The 23,135-nt window shown below is 41.8% G+C and overlaps 1 protein-coding gene across 1 annotated transcript in view; it reads left to right on the plus strand.

Moving 5' to 3' along the window:
* The first annotated feature begins 267 nt into the window (after positions 1–267).
* The window catches only part of PRKAR2B (protein kinase cAMP-dependent type II regulatory subunit beta), a 76,874-nt gene continuing 54,006 nt past the window's right edge, over positions 268–23,135 (plus strand). The window contains exon 1 of the mRNA XM_033058680.1: positions 268–773. Within this exon, the coding sequence (XP_032914571.1) occupies positions 446–773 (328 nt within the window). The 5' untranslated portion in view covers positions 268–445. The remainder of the gene's footprint in view (positions 774–23,135) is intronic.

Below are 23,135 nucleotides of genomic sequence, written 5' to 3' on the forward strand. Positions count from 1 at the left end.
CCGAGCCGAACCCTGCCGTGCCGTGCCGTGCCGTGCCGTGCCGTGCCGTGCCGTGCCGTGCCGTGCCGTCCCCTCCGCGCCGCCCGCCGGCTCCGCGCGGTGCGGGCGGGGCGCGGCGGCCGCAGTCCCCGGCGGGAGGTTGTCATGGTTTCCCGGGTCACATGTGCGGAGGTTCCCCCGGCGCGGGGGGAGGAGGCGCCGCCGCCGAGGCTGCCAGAGCCGCTGCCCCCCGCGGGCCCGCCCCCCGCCCGCTCCCACCTGCGCCGCCGCCCGCCCCTTCCCGCTGCCCACGGGCGATCCGCCGGGCAAGCCTCGTCCCCCGGGCCGCCGACCCCCGGCCCCGGGTTCTCCCCCCCATCTCCTCCTCCTTCTCCTCCTTCTCCTCTCCCCTTCCCCTCTCCCTCCCCCTTCCTGGCCGGGCTGCGCCCCCCCGGCCGGCCCCGGCATGAGCATCTCCATCCCGGCGGGGCTGACGGAGCTGCTGCAGGGCTTCACGGTAGAGGTGCTGCGGAGCCAGCCCGGGGACCTGCTGGAGTTCGCCCTCCAGTACTTCGGGCGCCTCAAGGAGGAGGCGACGACCGCCAAGGCGGCGGCGGAGAAGGAGCCGAGCGGCCGCAAAGCTGGCACCGGCCATGACAGGGGCACCCAGCCGCCGCGCCGGGGCCCCCCCGACGCCCGCGGGGTCAACTTCGCCGAGGAGCCCATGCAGACCGACTCCGAGAGCGGCGAGGACGAGCAGCCGCCGCCGCCGCCGCCGCCGCAGCAGTTCCCGGGTAAGGCTCCCCCGCCTCGCCGGGCCCGGGCGTGGGGGCGCGGGGGGGCTCCCGCGGCCGCCCGCGCTCAGGTGCGCGGCAGGCGGGGATGGGGATACAGGGGGCCCGGCCGGCGGGGATGGGGGTCCTTGCCCCGGGGATGGGGATCCTTGCCCGGGGGATGGGGGTCCTGGCCGGAGCACTGGGGGCCCGGCCCGCGGGGGAGGAGCGCGGGGGTCGCGGGGCGCGGGCACGGCAGCGGCGGCCCCGCGGGCACAGAGCGCCCGCGCTGACACGGACAGCGCAGCCCGCCGGAGGCTTCCCGTATCCCGCGGCAAACTTCAGCCTCCCGGGCTTTCCCGGTGTTCGGCGGTGCTGGGTGTTTGGCATGCAGGTATCACCAGCTGCATCGCTTGTAGCGTATGAGCCTGTAATAGTCCAGCAAAGATCTATCTCTACGATTCCGTTTTATAGGAGCAAATCTGCATTCTGTAATTAGTGCAGGGGTATGTCTGCCTTGAAAGCACCTCTCGTGGGCATTGTGCTGTATTCAGGCACTAGGTTAAGCATTTTACGTGGATGTACTTATATGTGTTTTAAAAAGTAGAGCACAATTTAAAACATAATTTCTTCCTGAAAGCCAGAGTGAATTTTTCTGCATTTAGAAGGGCTTGTGGAACAAGTGTTGCTGTGACAGCTAAGAACATTTGCGGCATCTTTGTGTTTGAGAGTAACACCGAAAGACACGCAGCTAATGACACCTTATCTTTGTGTGGCTGACAGGCTTTATTTAGAGACTGTGTCAATCCATCTGCTGGGTTATGGGACGGGTGGGAGCTGTCTCTGCCGGGTGCACGGTGCTTTGTGTCATGAGCAGCCTGAGTGAAAGGTCAGGCAGTGCAGTTAGATGGAGAAGAGGAAAGCATCCAAGTATCTTTATCTTATTTTTTCTGAGGATAGCTTGACGTGTATCTCATCAGATCATCAAAGCAGTCATCCCTCTGAGTCGTGCTGGAGATAGATTTACTTAGCAGAGTAGAGAAGGCAGTTGTTTGCTAGTTGAGTTTCAGTGCAGGTTTTGAAATAATGTGTTGTGTGCGTTTTATGAGGAAACGCAGATAAACAAGTAGGCGTTTAAGAAGTGGGTAAGTTTTCAAAATGCTTTAAGTTACCCCATAAGACAGTCGCCATTCTTTTCATCTGTTCCTTGCAGCTATACCCACGTGTATTTAATGAGAAATTGAATCTGTCAATCAGGTTCTGCAGATTTATGTGGCAATTTTAAACTCTAATGCTGATTATGTGTGATTCGTAGAAATTTGAAAATTTTGAAGACTGAAATGGTCATAATGTGAAAGAAAAAAATTCTTCTCTTAATTCACTAACACTAGATGTGGTTTTTCAAACATTAATTATTCTATCACTAATGTCATTGGTAACTGGAGAACTGGATGTTGTATGGAGGGAAGTGCAGAAAAGTAGTTTTATTTATTAGTATGTACATGTTACATACCTGTAACTTTACAGGATGCTCTAAGAAGCTTTTGAAGCTTTTCTAATGAATACCAATAATCAAGATTCTTTTGATAGTCTTTTTGTTGTGATTGTGAAGAAGGAAAGCCATTATTGTCAATATTCTCATTAAGGGATATGCTAGAAGCTCTTAGTTTGACGAATTGATTTGCTTGTTTGACAAGAACCCTTTAAAATACCACATTTTTAAGCCTAATATATTTTGAACCTTTAATTGCATTATGGTTTGTAAATTCTATCAGTTCAAATAATTATTAATTAAAAGCAACAAGAAATGAAAATAATTGTGAAGCCATGTGAAGGTTAATAAGAAGTAACTCATGGTGAATGATTACTAATGGTGCATTTGTCTATGTGTGCATTGGGCAGGTGTGTGTATTTTAAATTCAAATTTTATGTCTGCCCTGAATATATTCTTCTAAGGTAACGTAACAATGCATCCACTCAACCTTTCGTTAATAACTGGAGGCATGAAGGCTTGTACTCAAATATTTGTTTAATGGGTTTAAATGCCAATTTAAAAGCATATTTATTCTATGCTTTTGTTTTCTGTTTCTAGAAGTATCAATTCTTAAGAACTGAATTTTGGGGGAAAGTTTTAAAATATTTTTTTCTCTTGCCTTTACGAGCTATTAAACATTTTCTGTATAGCAAATGTGTCCTGTTTGCATCCTTAGGAGAGGACAATGAATTTGAAAAGTTGATAAGCAAATGTTAAATGAAAACCTCTGTGGAGGAGGTCAGACCTGGTGGGGGTATCTATCCTTTGCTAAAGCCTTACATTCGATATGTCAAATTGACAGTATTCCTTAATTCAGTCACAGCATAGTTGAGCTCTCACTGTAAATGCTCCAAACCTGTTTTTTTTTTTCCCTACCAAATGTTTCTAAATACCTACAAGCACTGCATTTGAACTCTTTGTCAGTATTAGTTTTGTCCTTGAAATGTGTTTTGGGAGGTACATGAGCATTATCCTGTTTCAGAAATGATGAGCTGAGGCATAAGCTGTGTTAAAAAAGAAATAAACCCTGTACTTGGGATTAAGAGTTATGTGAACCCTGAATTAAACTCTGTTCAGGTTTGTGCTGTGTTCATTACCTCAGCTGCAGAAATCACATAAAGGTAAAAGCAGGTACCTTGTCTGCAGGGAGAACTTTGTTGTATCAGTGTTTTGAATTGGCACCTGGAGTTAAGGTGACCTCAGAAATGACATTCTTTATGTTCAGAGCATTTAGATTATCCTCTTCAGAACACACAGTTTAATTTGGGAATGTTTTCCGGGTTTTCTAGTTGATTTGTTTGTTTGGGTTTTTTTTTTAAAAATTAAATGTCCTACATGGGTGTATTAGCATTAATCAGTTGCAACAACTAACACTAATAGTAGTCACTAAATTGAATAGGAAATAGACATAAAAATGAACCCTATTTTAGAAAATCTGTCTAACTGATAGCAGGTCTGAAGTGCTTATTAAGATTTATTATACTGTGTTTGCAAAATTTGAATATGCTCAGTAAATTATTTGTTCTTTTTACAGTGACTGTACTTACCTTTTGACATTACCACTTATATGTTGATTTGCAACTTATTTTGATGGGCAGTAACCCATATAATTTGTAACAGTTGTTTTAAAATATTTACCGTAGATAAAAATTCCTATTTCATCTAGCCTTAATATGAATTAGTAGAGGAGTTTTTTGAGGTAACATTGCTATTCTTTAAACTCAAAAATTGCAGTGCTGTATGTATCATTTGGCATCACATAGCCTCTGTTTACTTTATTTTTCTTTTGTTTTGTTTTACTTCAGTTTGTTTTGGTGTCTTTCTCAGATAGTGGTGTATTTTAACAGGAAAGTACTACAGCTGTTCCTCTCCTCCCCCGTGTGTTTCTGTTGGTGTGTTGGTTGCCTTGAGTTGCTTCTTTGAAAACTTGGGCTAGAAAATGCAAGTCTGTATCTCAGCTTAACCCACTGATTGTGCCTAAATAATATGAGATCATTGTTCAGGTAAAACATACAAATTCTACCTTACAATACCAGTTTTAAAGGCATATCTTTATTTTAGTTCATTTATTCAGTCTGAAGTGCTTTACAGATGTACTGTTCATAAATTTGAAATAATAGGTAAATTGTAGAAATCAGAAAAAATTTTCACACAACTACATTTGTGTCATGTGTAGATAATGGGTAGATTAGAGCAGTGGAAAGGGTCAGTAAGGACAGGAGAGCAATATAAAAGCACATACAAATTGTAGTGGGATATCCTTAAATCAGGGGCTATATAGAAGAGCATGTGAATTTCTTATAAGTGTGTATATTCAAACTAAAATCAGCACTATGATAGGTAATGGCTGAAATCACTACCATCTGATATGTACTCTGCCAACCTCAGAAATGAAGTTTTAATAATTTCTGCAGTCACTCCTTCGAAATACAGAAAGAAATAAAGCATTATTTATATGGTTAGAGGGACAAACTCGAGCAGACCCAGGCTGGAGCAGCCTTGCTGTGGATGCAATTTAGAAGAGAAGTTTCCAGCCACAGACCAGTCCCTTGTGAGCAGGACATTGTGGGAGCACTCCTTGGCAAGGCTTGGGCCATATCTCCTTCCAATTTTCTGGACTATGCCTGCTGTCCTTCAGAGAATAACGTGTGTAAATTAAGAGTTCAGGGTGGGTGTTTGGGAAGAAGTCGGATTCTGTGAGGGAAAAGAATTCCAGCTGCATCAGTTTGGTGCCTTGCTGGTCCAGTGGGCTTTGATCAGGGGTTGGCTACTGCCTACTCTTCTCTACTTGTGTACACATTCACAAAACCACAAAGCTTTCTATCCTTCCTGCAAATCTTCAAAATATTGCAGATTTTTGAAATAATGGTTTCCAGTATTTTTGACAGGAGCAAATTAAAATATTTTCTTTCTGGTAACAGTTACTTTGGGGAGTAAAGTCAAGCAAGTTGACAGTTGTTTGTGGTTTGTTGGGTATTTTTTAATTCCTTAATCTGACACAGGTGTTTCATTCAAGCTGAGAGATTTGTCATCAAGAAACTTAGTCTGAAAAAATTATAAACAACTAGAAATGTGAAGCTGTAATATGTACCATTTAGTAGCCTTTGTAGTAAGGACTATGGTTCCCTCTCAGACATGTATCTACTTGTGATTGTAGATGAAAGGAATACTTTTGACACAACCATTGTTTTTGACACAACCATTTTTAAAAAAATAAGTATGTTTATATTAATAATTTAGTTGAAATGATAGCAGCCTCCACTTAGAAGTGCTTATGCATCCCCTGCTCAAAATTAAGCATGCATGAGTGGAGGTGTCTCTGCTGGCTGATATTTTGTTTAAGTTTGTTAAAGTGTATTGAAGAGAAGCAGGAGAAAATTCCAAAGATCTATGGACAGTAGAACTATACCAAAAATATTTGAATTTGTCTTCAGCTTCCTTTTCACTAGAGAAACAACACAGAGATGATTTTGGCTGACTGTTCAGCTTGGAAAATGAGAACAGCATTAATTCAGTACGTACAGGAAGACATAAAATTTTGCTGGCATGGGTTTGTAGTGATGGCATTATGAATTATAACCTATAAGCAATGTCAGTACTAACATTTGCACAGCACCACTCAGTTTCTTGCTTGTATCATATCTGTTTCAAAGGAAAAGTCGCTTCCTCAGGAATTCTCTAGGAATATTGTTTCTCTTACTGACTTAATTTTTTTCCCAAAGGAACCTTATATTTTTTGTTCCCTGTGTTTACTCCTGATTATGCATTTAAGTGAATGGAAAAAACCCATTTATTTCCCTGCCTGGTGAAGAGAATACAGGTTCATGTCTGGACATTGACAGTGTGTGTTTTTAGAATGTACTTCTACACATAATGACCTAGTGCTTGTAACCTGCCCAGAGGTGCTTCGTGCATCTGTCAGGAAGTTAAGCTTGGTTTAATACATGCATAGCCCATGGTTTATCCCAAGTCTGTTATGCAAAAGTATTGCATTATATTCTCTAGTTCTGTTCAGTTCCCTCAGTCTGTGCGAAATGTACCTAAACAGTCAAATCTCTGCAGACTTATTGGCCTTAGCTGCTCCTGTAAATCTGGAACATACGGTGTGGAAATCACACATTTAGGTCACAAGGTACAGATTAATCAAGGTACAGGCTGCTGCTGCACTTCTGGTTTTCAAATATCAAAGATGACCTCTAGAGTGGGGAATTTCATTTGTTGGGACAGTGATGAAAGAAACCAGAAGGCAAGGTGGAAGGCAGGACATGGAGGAAGAAAAGGACTCTGTGTGTGGTAAGGAAAATACAAAGGTAAAAACAAGAGGAAGGAGGAGATACAGAACTGAAGTAACGGGAGAAAGTGAAAAGAATGGACAGCACATGTAAGAGAGCACAATAAATTCTCCACCCTTATTTTTCTACCCAGCTATAGCCCTGCTGTCCCAAATTTATGTTCTGAATTTTCTGTTGAAATTCTGTTTGGCTTATAAATATATTCCAGAAGAGCATAAATGTAAACTTAACTAAAATCAGTGGTCAATGCATTGCATGGATGTGAATTTGGTCATCTGATGCTGAGAGATCTATTAAATATTTTGACATGGTCATCTCTCATATTACCATGTCTGTAACCTTGTTAACACTTGCATTTTAATGAAAGTTTCAGGTTTTTTATGGAGGATTCAGATGGGTTTCAGCCATTTTCTGTTTTAAAAAATAATAGTAGTGGTCATGATGAAGAAAGTCAACAGGCACATGGGTACAGCTGCCATCTTCATCGCTAAAAGAGCTGAGATGGTGCTGATGGAGAAATGAAATACTGGTACATAACAGACATGGTGAAATGTCCCTCCTTTTACTGCTTTTAATGCTTATTTCATAAACTATTATTTTAATGGAAATGCCTTAAAGTCATGCTGTCGTGTAACTGTTCCCACCCCAGGTTTGAACTTCTATTATGAGCTTCAAATGAGTGTAATTATCCATAAGTTCTGTGCTTTAAAAAGGTGAGCAATTTTTTAAAAAGTGAATGAAGGAGGGAGAAGAGTTTAAAGGGGAAAAAAAGCCATTTAAAATGGCTCAGTGTTCTCTGCTGCTGGAATAGGTCTTGACATACATAAATTAGAAGAAGAGATTATTTTACTAGGGATGATACATTTATCACACAATCTGTTTGATATTGTTGGTTGTTTTATGGATGTGGATGCATAAAAGATGAACTCCATGTATACATTAATTACTACATGCTAGATAAACCTGTCAAAAGAAATAAACTTGTCTGTAAGTAGATATTACTATAAACATCCATCAATTATGGTATTGTTTGTAAGTATTCTTATAAGAATTCTAAAGGAAATACTAGCTTTTTTCCCCCCTTTTCTTTGGGACATTGGATAATGATACTGTTAAGTCTAGGTACTTTATATAGGGAATTTATATTGAATCCCCTTATTCTTTCAGGGAGCCCTTTTAGGCTGACCCTTCCACATGCTGGGTAGGAATGATGACCCCTTTGCTGCATGGAACTGAACAGGATGTTTTGATCATGACAGTTACAAACTTGGGGGTTTGTTTAATCTTTTTCTTTATTGAATACATTTTTTGGTCTGTAGATCACTTTTCACTCATACTACTAAACAAAACTGTTGAAATTTGGCTTTGAGTGTGCTTTGTTTTATCTTCATTTTTTTACTTTTCTAACTGACTGGCATTATTACACTTTTCCTGGTAGAAAAGCATCATGTTTATCAATTTGGTTTTTCATTAAGAATTCGAGGAGCTCTGCTTCAATTTTTTGTGCACTTTGGATAAAAATAGCAGAAGTATTCACACAGAATTTTTATTTGCAGTTTCTAGGCAGTGTAATACACGAATCCGGATTTAAATTGATGCAGTAAGTAACCCAGAAGACACACAGTTTTGGGGTTACATCAAAAAGGTGATGGTAATCAAATGTCCAGTGCCTCATTCAGCATTTCCAATGATACTGTGTCGTACAAAAACGTGAGAGTCTGAAATGAAGGCAGGAGTGCCTGAAGTGCATAGAGTCAAATGCAGATTGTAGGTACAAGAGATCCTCAGAATGAAGTGTACAACAGCCTTATGGCAGTTTGCCAACCTTTCCATAAACAGCATCCTTTTAGCATTGCTGCTCAGAAAAGTAATTTGTGGAGCACAGATAAAATAAAGAAGTTATAAAGAATAGAACATTTCTTTTAAAAAGTACAAATTTTAATTTAATCTGCCTTGCCTTATTGTGCTATAACATTCTGGATAATGGAAGGCAGAGTTGTAAAAAGCATGCTGTAACAACAGAAAGTGTGTTTCACTTATGTGCACTCTTAAATTACTTAATGAGATTAAGAAAAAAATCATCAGGGTGAGAGCTTGAAGCAGGTAAAGGCTGATAATGAGAATAGCTACCTTACACATACAGTTTCAGTTATATGACTGATGTGGTTTCTGTAAAGCTGGGCTAAAAGGGACAATTGGTAAATATTATGAAGACTTCCTGAATCTCCATTCAGGAAGGTCTAGAAAATTGCTGTATAAAATAGATTTTGAAGGGAGAAGTAACACGATCTTTCCTGCTCAGTCATTCCAGATACCATCCTGCTTGTATAAAGATTTTTATAACAGCATCAATCGTTTCTGAATCCCTGTGATGCAGATGTCAAATATGTTTTTATAAATAGTGGTAGTGTTTTCATATTATACCTTTTTAGCAGACATTTCCATTGTAAAACATACCAGATAGGAAGAAAACAACTCCTTGCCCAACACTGGAAAGAAAACATTCCTTGCAAAGCCTCAGTACAGACTATAAATAAATGATGGACTGAATTCTTGGTGTTGGGATGAATACGAGCTGGAACCAAGTGTGAGCTTTCAGACTTGCCTGCCTAAACACCCAGGCTGGAATTCTTGGTGTTTTTTCCCCATTCTGATTTTAATGATAGTTTGTAATGCTAGTGTGAAAAGCAAAATTCAATGCCATGAATTAAAAGGCATTTGTAAGTGTTGCAGGATATGGGTTATCTTGAACTCAAGCTGTCCAGGACAGCTTTGCTGTTGCCTTTTTTGGATGACCTTGCATATGAATATATATTGTCACCACATTGATCCGGTTCTTCTCATTTGTTTCCCATTATTTTTACCATTGAAATAGTTTCCTTTTAGATCCTCTCTCTGAAGCTGTCATGCTTTTCATTGATGCTGAAAAACTCCATCTTTGGGCCAGTAATTGCCTTTGCTAAAAAATGCAGACTGATGCCACAAGTCCTTGGAATAAGTGTTGATCAAGAATTTTTGCTGTTTAATATCTTGTAAATGAATGTCTCAAAACAAGTAAATATGTTTAAGTATTCCTCCTGTTTTAACAATGGTTAATATGACAAAAAGTTTGTCTAATAGAGGGCTGGAATTGTCCTGAGATTTCTTGTTCTCTTCCAAAACAGTGTTTGTGATACTCATCATTTGCAGTCAGAAACAATTACAATATGTGCTATAGACATCTATCAAAATTTTATTAAGACTTCAAACAAATGTTTTCTACCATTGTAATAAACCCATTTTTTTCATCATGAACGAGTTTTGAAAATTGTATATTCTTAATAATTGATGACCTTAAACATTAGAGTGAGAGGTTTAATTTTTGTCCCCAGTTATGCCTAATTTCTACTGAAATGGAGAAGTTAGGATCCGGTAGCTTTATCGATCTGTTTCTTCATGAGTCTCTTTAGTACTAGACCCAGTCATCATTTTATCTTTAGTTCTATTTTTGGAGTTTTTATTTTTCAGTTCTGAATGCATAGTGCTTTTTCTTCCAGCCATTTTGTTCAATAACTTTGAATAACATTCAGGCATCTTTCTCTAAAACCCATCTTCTAGCTGATAATTTACCTCTCTCTACTGGTTTTTAATAGGTAGTCTAAACATGAGAAACTTTGATCTAGCCTTCACCACTACAATATTTAAGCATCTGTGGGGTAATTTAAATGCAAAGTTAACAGTCTACTTTCCTTCCTGTTGCTTCAGCCTACAGGAAATATTGTTCAATGCCTAATGCACATCTAAAAAACTATTTTGAAAGAAAATAGATGGTTATTTATTCTTAGATACTACTTACTTCAGTTCTCATTAAAAAATTTATCTGCAGTATTTTTCTGCATGTCTCCCTTGCTAATCTGTCAGTTATCCCCTTCTATTGAAATGTAGCTGCTGCTGGCAGTTGAAGTGGGAGTAGATGTAGATTAATTTCCATTATCCACCTTGCAAAAAGAAGTAATTTGTTCTTCTGGTTTTGCCTTCTTAGTATCAGGAATAAAATGGAGTCACTGATTTAAGTGCACCCTAGTTTGCTGTCTATCTGGAATAAATTGTCATATGAACATGGCTCATCTGTAATTATTTCAGTTTATAGCCTCAAAAAATGCAAGAAGAAGAGGTACAATGTCATACTTTCTTCAAGTCCATCCTTCAAATTATTTCATTAAGCACAGGCACAGGGTTTGGTAGGTCTCCCTGACTCCCTAATAAAGCAGGCCATTTATTCCCATTTATTCCCTCTTCTAGCTTGGACCAAGGTCCCTTTTTTTGGGAGCTGGGCTATGGTCCCACCCCTCAGGAGAGATGTCTCAGTAGGCACTGCTAGAGACCCTACTGGCATGAGCACAAGTGGGCATCATTCCACTGCCGTGGGGAAATTTAACCAGTAAGCAAAACTCTTTATTATGAGCCTGGAGTTTTCTGTGCTTGCTAAGATGTATTTAGCTTCTAAGAAAGCAGTTATTATTTATGGTTGTGGTCAGTACATTGCCATCTGATGTCTCACCTTTGACATCTATTGCAATGTCCTTTTCAGTGAGTTTCTTTCATTTATTTTTATTAAAGTTTTGATATTTAATTTGCTGATATTATTATACAGTTGCTTGTGAAAAACTAGTATAACTGACTACACAGCTCTGAACATACAAACTGGCACATGCCTTCTTTGTTTCTTTAAATCATAGTGTGAATTTGTTGCAGCTGTGGTTGGTTGGTTGGTTGGTGTGGGTTCAGTTCAGCTGGGGTGAAAACAATCCAGCTTGATGGCCTGAAAGAGGCAGTGGGTTTATGGCATGGAGAGTGTATTGTACCTTTGCAGTGCTGAGTCTGATTCAGGAAGCAGTGGATTCCTGAAGGTGCTCTACAGTGCTCAGGTGGGGGAAGAGCCTGTCTGGTTCAGAGCCATCCAGTACTGATACTGAGAATGTCTAGGTCTGATCAGCTGGCAGGCCAAGATGAATTTATGTCACTTGTCCTTCATGGTAGGTACTAGTTTGCTACCAGCTTCTATTTTTCAGATATTGCTAGAAACTTCTTTCCTTTGAGGCTTTTCTCATTGTTGGATTCAATTGAACATTGTAGAGCAAGTTCAGTTTTTTCTTTTGCTAAGGAATTTGTGTGTCACTTGCAAAATGAAATTGCCCTTGTTTGTTCCAATGTTTGAATGGCTTCTGCTGAAACAAATTTAAAATTGACAGATGAGGTTCTCTGGAACCACCCTCCTTCTTTCTAAATATCAAGAACAGAAATGTAATTGCTGTGACACTTGGAGCAGTTACCTGACTGTGACTGATGCTCGGAAAGTAACAGGAGCCTGGTTATTCCTGAAAACACTTAAATGTATTATTTAGATGTTTTTGTTTTGTTTTCATTTGGGAAATGTGCAAAGGTCAGAATATAAACACATGTGCTGCTTTAAAAATGTAAAGACTGAGCCAATAAGATTTTCTTTTATTCTGGAATAGATGTACACTTTTATTCTGGAAACACAGTTTTATATTTACTTCTGGCTAGGAACTGACATTGTTTAACTTGTGCTCTGCATTCCAGGACAAAACAGTTTATAGAGCTATAGAACTACCTTTTTTTTTTTTTTTTTTGGTCCCAGATGAAGAGATGAATTTAGCTTTCCTTTTAGCAAGAACCTTTAATGCAATACATTTTAGGTATAATTCCACCCCCCCCTAAACTAGCCTCATGCCTTTCTTGCACAAATTGTGTTTTAGAGATTGAGCAGTTGCAATGTTTTCTAAGGACAGCTTCTCCCTGTGCAGTTATTGTTTGACATGGGGCTCTGTGTTCCTAGAGTAAGGATCAGATGTATGTAACTGATTGTGCTTAAGGAAATGGAAAGAAGATTGAAGTTTTGTAGTCTGTAGTTGGAAAGTTACACAAATTCCAGTGAGAATGTGAGGTGAAACTTGGCACTAGATACAAAACTGTCATTCTTTTCCTGTTTGTATCAAAAGAAATTTTAATCATAGTTCTCAGTTTTAAGAAAGTACTTTTGGTGATCAGTAGTTTTGATATACAAGATAATACATATTACTTTTATTTGAGTGCATTTTCTATTGATCAGATCCAATATATTTTATAGAAGTGGTTTGATTTCTAACTAACTTCTTGTTTTAAAAGCAAAAAGGAGAGCTTTGAACTGGAGGTGTGAAAAAAATGAAAGAGGCATGTTTTTCAGAATTACTGGCATGTCTGTAAAACTGGACAGTGGTAATCTATAATACTTACAGAAATTTAAGGTCATGATACAGGAACACCTACTGTGTGTATGCAACTGTATGTTTTAGAAAATACTTGCATGTCTGCTTTTAGTGGATTGGCCTGATGAAGCTCTTGTAGTCCATCAAATTAGTGATAAAAACATTTTTAAATTATTATATATGGTGTACTATGGTAACTGAAGATAACTTCCGATATCCTACCAGTCATAAGAGATACTTAAAAATATTTTAATACTCTGTGGGTCTGGATAAAATCCATGAGACAAAGGAATTTGAACTGAAGGCTAAGTTTTGGTCTATTCTAATCTCATCCCTTGATAACTGTCCTTTAAGGAAGAAGAATGATCCACAAATTAAAAATAGGGCTCTGAGAGTTAAGAAAAATTAGGTTAAATCTTCTTGTGTGTCACAGACTTGGTGTGTGCCTTTGAGTAGGTTGCACTAGTGCCTGTAACTAGGCAAAATGGAATATTTGCTATTCCCAACTTGCCAGGATCTTGTAGCAGTATGTGTTTGAAGGATTATGAAAGGCTCATGTGTCATTGTTTGCCTGAAATACTTGAAGAAATTTCTGTTTCTTAGAGTCCAGGGCCCAACTGATTCTAGAATTTAAGAAATTTTAATTCTGGTGCATCATTTTTCTCTGACCAGATATAGAAAATAACGGCTTTATTTTTGATTGAAAAGTGTAGGAATACCTGAGCAATCAGCAAAGCCCTTGTAAACAGAGGAGACCCATATGGTTTGTTCAGGCTATAAAGATTGCCCTTAAAAGTGTAATAAACCCATGGCTGCATTACTTGATATTCCTAACTCACACTGTCATTTACCAAATCGCTTATGCAAAAGGTGCTTGTGGCTGTTAGTGGGGGCTCCTGGCATGTAACTATTACAGAATCTTATGTTCAACCATGTGCTCTTCAGGTCACATTTAACATAAAGGTCATGCATAGCCTCAGCCTATAAAAGGTGAATAAATTTTTAATCTTAAGTCACTGTCTTTCCTTAAAAAAAAAGTGGTCCATTTTTGTAACTCTGTGGGGCTTTTTAAAAATCCACTATTAGGACAAAAAGTGTTCATCTGTTTTTTTTCTCACCAAAAATAATTTAAATCTCCTCATCTTCTCTTATAGTAACCTAATGTGGATGCTGGAATGTAAGTGAAAAGCAATACTTATCCTGATTTATGAATTGAGTGTCCTTTAATTTCAGAAACTTCCTAAAGCAGTCCGTGTGGGTTTTGGGTTTTTTTACCTTTTTTTTTTTTTTTTTTTTTTTTTGAGAAAGCAAGGAGAAAATGTTAGAAAATTCCAGTTTAATTTACAAAAATGGATTGGGTTATTTTTTCTGTTAAGGGTTTTATGTAAAGCATACATCTTCCAGTAAGTTGAAGAAGAAATTCTAGCCTATCTTTGTGGGCACTTGAATATCCAGATCACTAGGCCAGTCTGCTTTTTAGCATGCTTGTTTATACCTTATCTTGGCTTCAAGAGAAGAATTTTTAGTGCTTGCCCTTGGAATATGGCATAGCCTGGAAAGTAGGACATTTTTTTTCACTGGTGTGGGTTGCTAGTCTGCCATGTGCCCAGTCAGGCAGGCTCATCTCTTAGTTTTTTTGTTTTCCTTTTTAAATACAGTCTGGACATTTTCTGTTTACCTGCTCTAAAAGAAATAGAATTTCTTGAAAGGCAGTCTAGGCTGGGGGAAGACTGGCAGGACAAGTAGCACTTTGTCAGACACAGATTGAAGCATTTCTACCATTTCCCAAAGCAGAGAGTCTGAGGAAGGTTCCAGATGATCTGCATCTGCTGGGTGTATTCCTTTTCAGTACCCAAATCTTGGATCATGTTCCCAGGTAGGTAAGTGTAAATAGACAATGTGAAAATGTGTCTTGGACTTCTTGGATGGGTCTACAGGGCAGGAGTCTTTGGCTCATGATCCATGGCATTTGCTATGGTTGGTTTTAGCTGTTTTTCAGTAATGGTATCATAGCACATGTGATTTTGCTTTGGAATCTGAAGTGTAAGCGTAGTAGGTTTAGCTTGGTTTTGGTTTGTTTTTTGTTTGTTCTTTGTTTTTGTTTTTTTTCAAAGGCCTCTGTTGGAAGATCATTATTTTATGCCAAGAATTATTTTGTTGCCTGATGACTAATCAGCCTGTTGGAGAATTTTCCTATCAAGAGTCATGGAAAGTTGGATGCTGGTAGGAATCTCACAGATAGTTACTGAAGGAAGTCAGGACAATGTTCTCAAACATCCCTAGCCAGGGAAAGAAGGAAATGGGTGAAAGTGACTGTGATACTGAAGTTTACTTACAAGAGATGCAACTTTTCAAATGCTGCCCAGACTATTGAGTAAAATGGAGAAGTACAGTAATTTCACGATTATAAGCCGCACCATTTTGACTAAAATTTTTGTCCATACCCGGAAGTGCGGCTTGTATTCCAGAGCGGCTAATATATGAAAAATAGTTCAGAAATTTGCCAACCAGAAATGCGAGCACGCAGCAACCCCGAGCTGATCCTGCGCGGCCCCGTGCACGACCAGGGCTGCCCCCGGCGGCCGTGGGGGAGCGGGGCCGGGGCCGGAGGGGGAGCGGGGAGCCATGCCAGACCAGGGCAGCTCTGCGGCGACAGGGCCAAGCTGGGCCGGGGCCGTTCCCTGGCGGGGAAGGTGGGAGCCATGCCGGGCCGGGGCAGCTCCGTGGCGGGGAAGGCGGGAGCCGAGCTGGGCTGGGGCAGCTCCGTGGCGGGGAAGGGGGGGGCTGGGCCGAGCCCGCATGGCCCCGAGCCAGTAAACCCCACGTTCCCACGATTCTGTTACTGATTGGCCGCTTTGTGAAAGTTGCACGCGGATCCTCGCTGTGAACGAAAGTGCGGCTTACAATCCAGTGTGGCTTGTATATGGAGGAAAAACTAAACGTTGCCAACACCCCGGAAATGCGGTTTATAATCGGTGCGGCTTGTAATCGTGAAATTGCTGTACTGAAAAATCCACTTGGCATTACTAGTAATTTCTGAATGTGATCTACAAGTAATAGAGCTGAAAGACATAATGGAATTTCGTTTTACATTGTGGAGTGCTTTTAATGCTACTGCAGTATCAAGAAAAGAAATTATAGAAGGTAGATCTTTGTACTTCGACTACCCCTTTTCTCAGGGAATATTGTTCAGGTACTGCCAGTTGCTATTTCACATTGACACAACAGAAGGTACTGAAATAAATTGGTGTCTGCAGCTTCTTTTGCCACTCCTCAGCTCATTTGCATGAGTTAATTTGTTCAGGCCAGAAAATATATGTCCCATTAATCTGTCAATAAGGTCTGTTCAGCTCTGGGATCTCTCCGACCCCTCCATTCTCTTGAAAAAATGAGTTATTTGTCCTCAAAGATTCCACAATCGAGGCACAGGAAGGAAGCAGTTTGAGAATGAAGACTAGATACATAAAGAGGCTCCAGTGGCAATATTTGGCATTATTATGCACAAATTACACCTTTGGGGAACAAAAACCTCCTCACCAAATCGGAGTATAGTCCTGGACTGTTCTGGGGATGTTCTGAGTTGTTACTGTGGAAGAGAAAAACAGTTTGATATGAGTGTAGGCCTGGAAAAAGATGCTAAATGAAGGCATTTTGCCATAAATGTACTATATTAACTGCTGTTTGCCTCTTGGCACTGAGACAGTCACATGCAGCAGCTTGGGTCTGTGTTTGATCAAAAGTTGTATCATGACTGAGTATGAGACAGAAACTGGGCTGTGCAACATACTGTGCTGTGAGTTGCAACACGTTCTGCCTACATTTTTGAGGAGTGACAAGAGGGTACCATGTTTGAAAACAGAGCTAGCCATTTGAGGGGGAATTTCAGGATCAGGATGGTGTGATCATGAAAATGAGGCTCATGCTCTGTTTGCCCTTTGGTCAGTTGCTGGCCATCACAAGAATGGGTCTAAGTCCTGCCTGGTCACTTGGAAAATAGTTACCCCTAGTTACCACCATTCTTTACCTGCCCAGTTCAGGGGAGAGCTGCCAGCTGTTCAGTTTTGGAGGTGCCATTTTTAACCTCAGTTCATTGCTGACAGCAATGGTGCTCCTTTGTGTCATTCTTTATCAATACAGAGAGCAATAATTTGTTTTATTGTAAGTCACAGTAGCTCATCCTTGCTGGATTTTTGTTTTTATTTGCAGTCCTTCAGTTGCTCTGGGAGATCTCACATGTCTTCAGCAGCACCTGATTGTATTGCTGCTGAAGCAATGTCAACAGGCCAGCATGCTGCTAACTCAGGATTAAGCCTGTGAAGTTGTTTTGGAATCACTTAGGTATCACTGTCACCAGGCATTCTTTGGTGGATTTCTCCATGCCCTTCCATGGCTCATGGAGACATTCATTAAGGTCAACCTGAGTCACACCTGGGGTCTCTATAATTAGGGCATCATCAGTGATCTTGTGGATGAGGACAGTGGGCTCTGACTGTTGGAAAGGGAGGTAGATGCTTGCATTATTCAAGTTGAATCTGTATCTCACCTTCTCCTTGGACTCACATGTGCAAGAGTAGACAAGAGCAGACACTGCCATGGTATCCAAGGCCTTTGCTGAAGTGAGTGCTGGTACCAGCACCAGCTGTGCTTCCTTCACTCAGCCCTGAGAGCTGTAAAGGCCAAATCACAGAGGGTGCTTTGGCCAACAGCTTCATTGTAATGCCCAATAGCTGCTTGCAGTAATTTAGCACTGCACATGTATGGGAAGGGAACAGTGAAATATTTTGGGTTTTGTCTTTTCTCTCATCTCTCTTCTGCCTTTGACTCAAACTCTCAGATCTCTACACTAGTTTTTTGTAGCCCAGGCTTTTTTTACTGGTGTTGCCCAGGTCTGTATCTTAAGAGTAAAGGCATTAACTAGAAACAGAAATCCAAAACCCAGAAGTACCACAAACCTGTTCTCAGAAGCCACACTCAGACCTGTGGGATCTGAGCTTGGGGAAGGTGTCAGCCACCAAGTTAAGTGACTTCAGTAAATGTGTTCCTAGCTGGTGTGAGGATACTGGGACTTGTTCATTTTGTTGTTGTTTCACTAACTGACTTTATTGGCTGCCAGACATTGGACAGTTTGTCTAATGTGGGAATTATGTTATTTGTAGTTTGACCAGTGGAACATCTGACTAGGAGATGGGTGGTAGGCTCTCTCTGTGGACTATTAGGTGTTTTGTTAGCATGTTGGGTTCAAGGAAGCACTATCCTGCCATCAGTATCACCCAGAAGCTTCTTTTATGTGGTAGGAGTGGTGACAGAATATTTCTTAAGAGCTTCTCTATTTGACCATGGCTTTTCTAGGTAGGTGCTTATATTTATTTTGTTTGGTTGGGGTTTTTTTAATTTTTTTTTCTGAAACAGCCATCCCTTTCATTATATTCAAACAATAACACTTGGGGTTTGGGCTTTTAAATTTTTTTTCTTTACAGTCACTGTGCTTTCTGATGCTTTCTCAGCCTGTCTCTAAAACCAAGTGTGGAAAATGTGTTCTGCCTCATTATCTGAAAGCTAACAAAATTGTCTATTTTAGATCTGAATAGCTGAGAATGAATTATCATGAATGAAGAGAAACTCCCTTTAAATACGTTATGATCTTAAAATATGCAAATTTTAAAATATGCATCAAATCCAAAATCTTAAATTTCACCAGGAAGCGAATAAGCAGCCAGTGCAGATTGCAAATTATACATATTCATGTACTTCTTCATCAAGGTACTTTGTACCACACATTTCTGCCAAGGCAGTCCTAGGAACCAAGCAGAGTCTTTGTATAAAATCTTTGCTTTGGAAAGTTTTAATGGTGTTTGCTCATGTAGGATTTGTTGTAATAACCTAATAGCAAAGTGACAAAAACATGAAAAATAGTAGGAAAACCTGGATCTCAAAAGCTTTGAGGCTTTAGATTAAACATGGGTAGTATGAATGTGTATGGGAGAAAGCAGTTATGTTCACCATTGTCAAATGATATAAAATAGATAAGATAATTATAAACTCTACACAAAGGTGCACTCCTTCAGAGAAGAATCCTGACATCTTCTCCAGCCCACTTCCATCAGTGAGATTGCAATGTTATTCCTTTGTAATAAATATATCTTGCAGGTACTGTCAAGAGACAAATGACATAGGCCAAAGCTTTGTAAAAAATAAATTAATCAAAACAACCACCCCCCCCACAAAGGACCCAAAGTAATGGCTAAGGGAAGGAAATCAGGAGAACAAGTCATTCATGTAAAATGTTGAGTACTCTAGTTTTCATTTTGACAGAAATGTTGTTTCAAGGACAGGTACAGATTTTTTAATTTTATGAGATGGTGAACCTGAAGCAGTTATTTCAATTTGTTCCTTTACAGGATCCCAGCTGATTTGGGCATTGCTGGTAGAGCTTTGGCAGAATGACCAGTTTTTCTTGTGTTCTGATAGGGAACATGCATACATTAGTATATATGCTCCAGGCAGCAAAATTAGAAAGCAGAAAAGAACATGAAATGGATCTAAATGCCTATGCAGCAGTGTTAGAAAGCAAATAACCACGATATTCTTAAAATAGCTTGTGAAATTTCAAGTGGAAAGAAGCCATTTAGAGCTGGTAAGAAGGTAAGCATTACTGACATTTTATGTCAGATTGTTTGGTAGCAATTGTAAACTATGCTCTGGCTGTAGCAGACTATCCCTTGGAGGTGCTAATAAATTAGCAAAGAAGGATGTTACTGCAAGTGATGTTGGGTGTAGTGATCATGTTAAAAAAACCTCAACCTGACAAAAAAACCCCAACCCACTCTGCTAGGGCAAAAATAGGCAATAAATTGTACGAAACAGAATCTGTAGATGGTGATCAGCTGCAGCAGGGCTGCAGGTCTTGGGTCTCTGGGAAGGATTGGGTCTTTGTAGCCCAGGACATGGCCTAGAAAGGCTGACCTCCCTCATACGTTTACTCCATTGGTATTTTTAGGGTCAGTTTTGCTTTCAAAAGATGTTGTCTCTGGTGGGTAGAATTCTTCTCTCTTATACACCACTACTTTTCGTCCTACATCCTTTGTAATCTGGGGTTGAGGACAGCAAGTTCTCCAAACCAGGATTTCCACACATATACACATCTTCAGCTTGAACATAGACCATTTCTAACACAAATTAACCTTTTCACCCTGTGGTATTACAGAAGATTAGAAGTATTGCTCTAAATTATATATTTTTCGTCTTATCTAGATCACTCATTACTTTTAATCAGATAATGACCAAGTCACAAGCAATAACAAGGATGAATTTCTAAGGGTAAATGTACTAAGTAACAGGATGAATATTTAAGACAGAAAAACTCATCAATATCTTCACTTTGTTGCTTTAACATGGGACATTACAGTAAATTCACGAATACAAGCCGCACTGACTATAAGCCGCATCTCTGGGTGTTGGCAAATATTTTGGTTTTTGTCCATAGATAAGCCGCACCCGAATATAAGCCGCTCTGTCGTTCGCAGCGAGGACCCGCGTGCAATTAGTAACAGAACCGCGGGAGGGCGGGGTCTACTGGCTGAGCTAAGGCTGTGCAGGCTCGGCCCGCTAGGGGCCGCTGATGGGGCCAGGTGGGCCAGCCCGGTGCTGCCGCTCGGGGCCCGCCGCCGCTGCCCCTGGGCTCGGTCACCCCGGGTCGGCGCTGCCCTGCGGTGGCAGGCAGGGACGGAGCTTCCCCTGCTCCTACGGCAGCGGCGGCGGGCGGGGAGGGAGCTTTCCCGCGCCCGTGGCGCCGGCGGCGGGCAGGGACGGAGTTTCCCCGCTCCTGCCGGGGCGGCGGCGGGCGGGGACAAAGCACCCCGTCGGCTCCCCGAGCCGCGGCAATGGCTGCGCGGGGCTCCCGTCGGCTCCCCGAGCCACGGCAATGGCTGCGCGGGGCTCCCGTCGGCTCCCCGAGCCGCAGCAATGGCGGCGCGCGCTTCCCCCTCCCTCCCCGGGCCGCGGCAATGGCGGCGCGCGCTTCCCCCCCCCTCCCCAGGCCGCAGCAATGGCGGCGCGCGCTTCCCCCCCCCTCCCCGGGCCGCGGTAGGGGCAGCCCGGGTCCCCCCTCTCCTCCCCGGGCCGCGGCAATGGCGGCGCCGGGCCCCCCCCGTCTCTCCCCTGGGCTGTGGCAGAGGAGGAAAGAGAGCTCTCCCGCCTCTCTCCCCACCCCCCGTGCTGCCTACAGGGAGCCAGGCTCCACCCGCGGTGCAACAAAGTAGCGATTTGTAACAATCGCAAAATGCCGACTTTGCAGCTGCTCGGCTCAGCACTCTGGCAGGCACTTCTGAGGTTGTATTAGCCGCTCCTGATTATTAGCCGCATTTCCGGTTTAGGAGCAAAATCTTAGTCAAATTGGTGCGGCTTGTATTCGTGAAATTACTGTAATCTGAAAGAACAGGTGACAAAAAAAAAAGGAAAACGTGCCTAAAATCTTGATCAAGTGTTTATCAACATTTGATTCCCAATAATGAGCTATGACAGCCCATTTTGCTGTGTTGGTCATTGGTTTAACATATCAGGCAGGCATTTAATTTTTTTATTGTCAGTGTTTGTATTTACCTACAGCATCAATTATTCATAAGAGCTGAAATCTCTTTGATATAAGTAGGAGAGACTTATTTACATCACTTTCAAGGTTCTGTGTTCTGACAGGTTAAATAAAAAACTTGCAGAGTAACTCCAGCCAGAGAGTTGGTTTCACTGGGACCCTTCCCTGCTCCTGTGCACACAGCACAGGGGATGAACAGGAGGAGGCAGAGACCTGCACACACTGCAGGGCTGTGATCCTGTGTCCTGGCATGGCTGTGACAGGAGTGCTGGAATGAAAGGACACGGCTCTGAGAGACCTGCACACACTGCAGGGCTGTGATCCTGTGTCCTGGCATGGCTGTGACAGGAGTGTTGGAATGGAAGGACACAGCTCTTTGGGAAGGACAGTGCCTAGCAAGATCATGGAGCAGATCCTCCTGGAAACTGTGCAGAGGTGCAAGTGAAGTAAGGAGCTGATTGGTGACAGCCACATGGCTTCACTAAGGGCAAATCGTTCCTGACAAACTTGGTGGCCTTCTACAGCTGGGTTATGGCAGTGGTGCATATGGAAAGAGCACCTGATGTCATCTGCCTTGGTTCGTACAAAGCATTTGACGCTGTCCTGCATCACATCCTTGTCTCTAGACTGAAGAGTCATGGATTTGACTACTTTAGGTAATGAATGGATGGATAATAATGGCTGGATGGATGCACTCAAAGAGTCGTGATCAACACTCCATGTCCAAGAGGAGAGCAGTGAGGGCTGGGGTTCCTCGGGGTCAGTGCTGGGGTCGGTGCTGTTCAACACCTTTGTCAGGGACAGGCACCGAGCGCGCCCCGGCACGTCTGCAAACAGCACTGAGCTGTGTGCTGCTGTCACACTGCAGGGAAGGGCTTCTCAGGAACCTGCACAGGCTTGAGAGCTGGGTCTGTGAGAAAGAACCTCCTGAAGTCCAGCACAGCTGAGTGCAGGGTGCTGCACCTGTGGGAGCACAATCTCAAGGCAATCTGAAGCACAAATACAGGCTGGGCAGGAAATGGATTGAAAGCAGCCCTGTGAAGGAAGACTTGGGATTGTTGGTGGATGAAAAACTCAAGACCCCTCAGTATGTGCTGGCAGCCCAGAAAACCAACTGAATTTTAGGACTACAATCTCATGTAAATTTAGTTTATTTTGCATATTAAAAAAAAATGAGGATAGTGAGATATTCTGGTTTCTGTATATTTTAATCCTTTTATAGATGTATTGATGTCTGCAAAGACAGCAATAATTAGGTATGTATTTGTTTAGGTACAGATGGTTTTAAAATCTGTAGATGTAATTTTTAATTAAAAATAAATAATTTTTAGGGCATCCCATGAGATAAAGCAATTTTTTCTTGCCAGCATCTACTTTTCTTGCAACAGCCAAATTAATCTCTCTTTTTCTCTGAGTAACACATAAATGCTACCACTATGGTGTTGTTTTTCCCTCATCTTTGGCTTCTCAGTCAGTCTACAGGATTCCCTGAAAGCCTGTGTTGCCTTCATGCCTCACTGCGTGATTCTGCTCTGTATCTGAATGTGTCTGTGTGCACTCTGTCTCCTCGGCTACAGAGCAGTCTCAACTCCTTAGGGAGCCCTTTCTTACTCCCAGTGTGTACTTGCAGTGCCTTCCAGCAATACACCTTTCTTTGGATAGAGCCAGATCTCTCTGTGTGCAGATCCTGCCCTTTTAGGAACTGTGGGTATGCTTCCCCAA

The sequence above is a fragment of the Catharus ustulatus genome, chromosome 4 (assembly GCF_009819885.2).
Source record: "Catharus ustulatus isolate bCatUst1 chromosome 4, bCatUst1.pri.v2, whole genome shotgun sequence".
In the NCBI taxonomy this organism is placed as follows: Eukaryota; Metazoa; Chordata; class Aves; order Passeriformes; family Turdidae; genus Catharus; species Catharus ustulatus.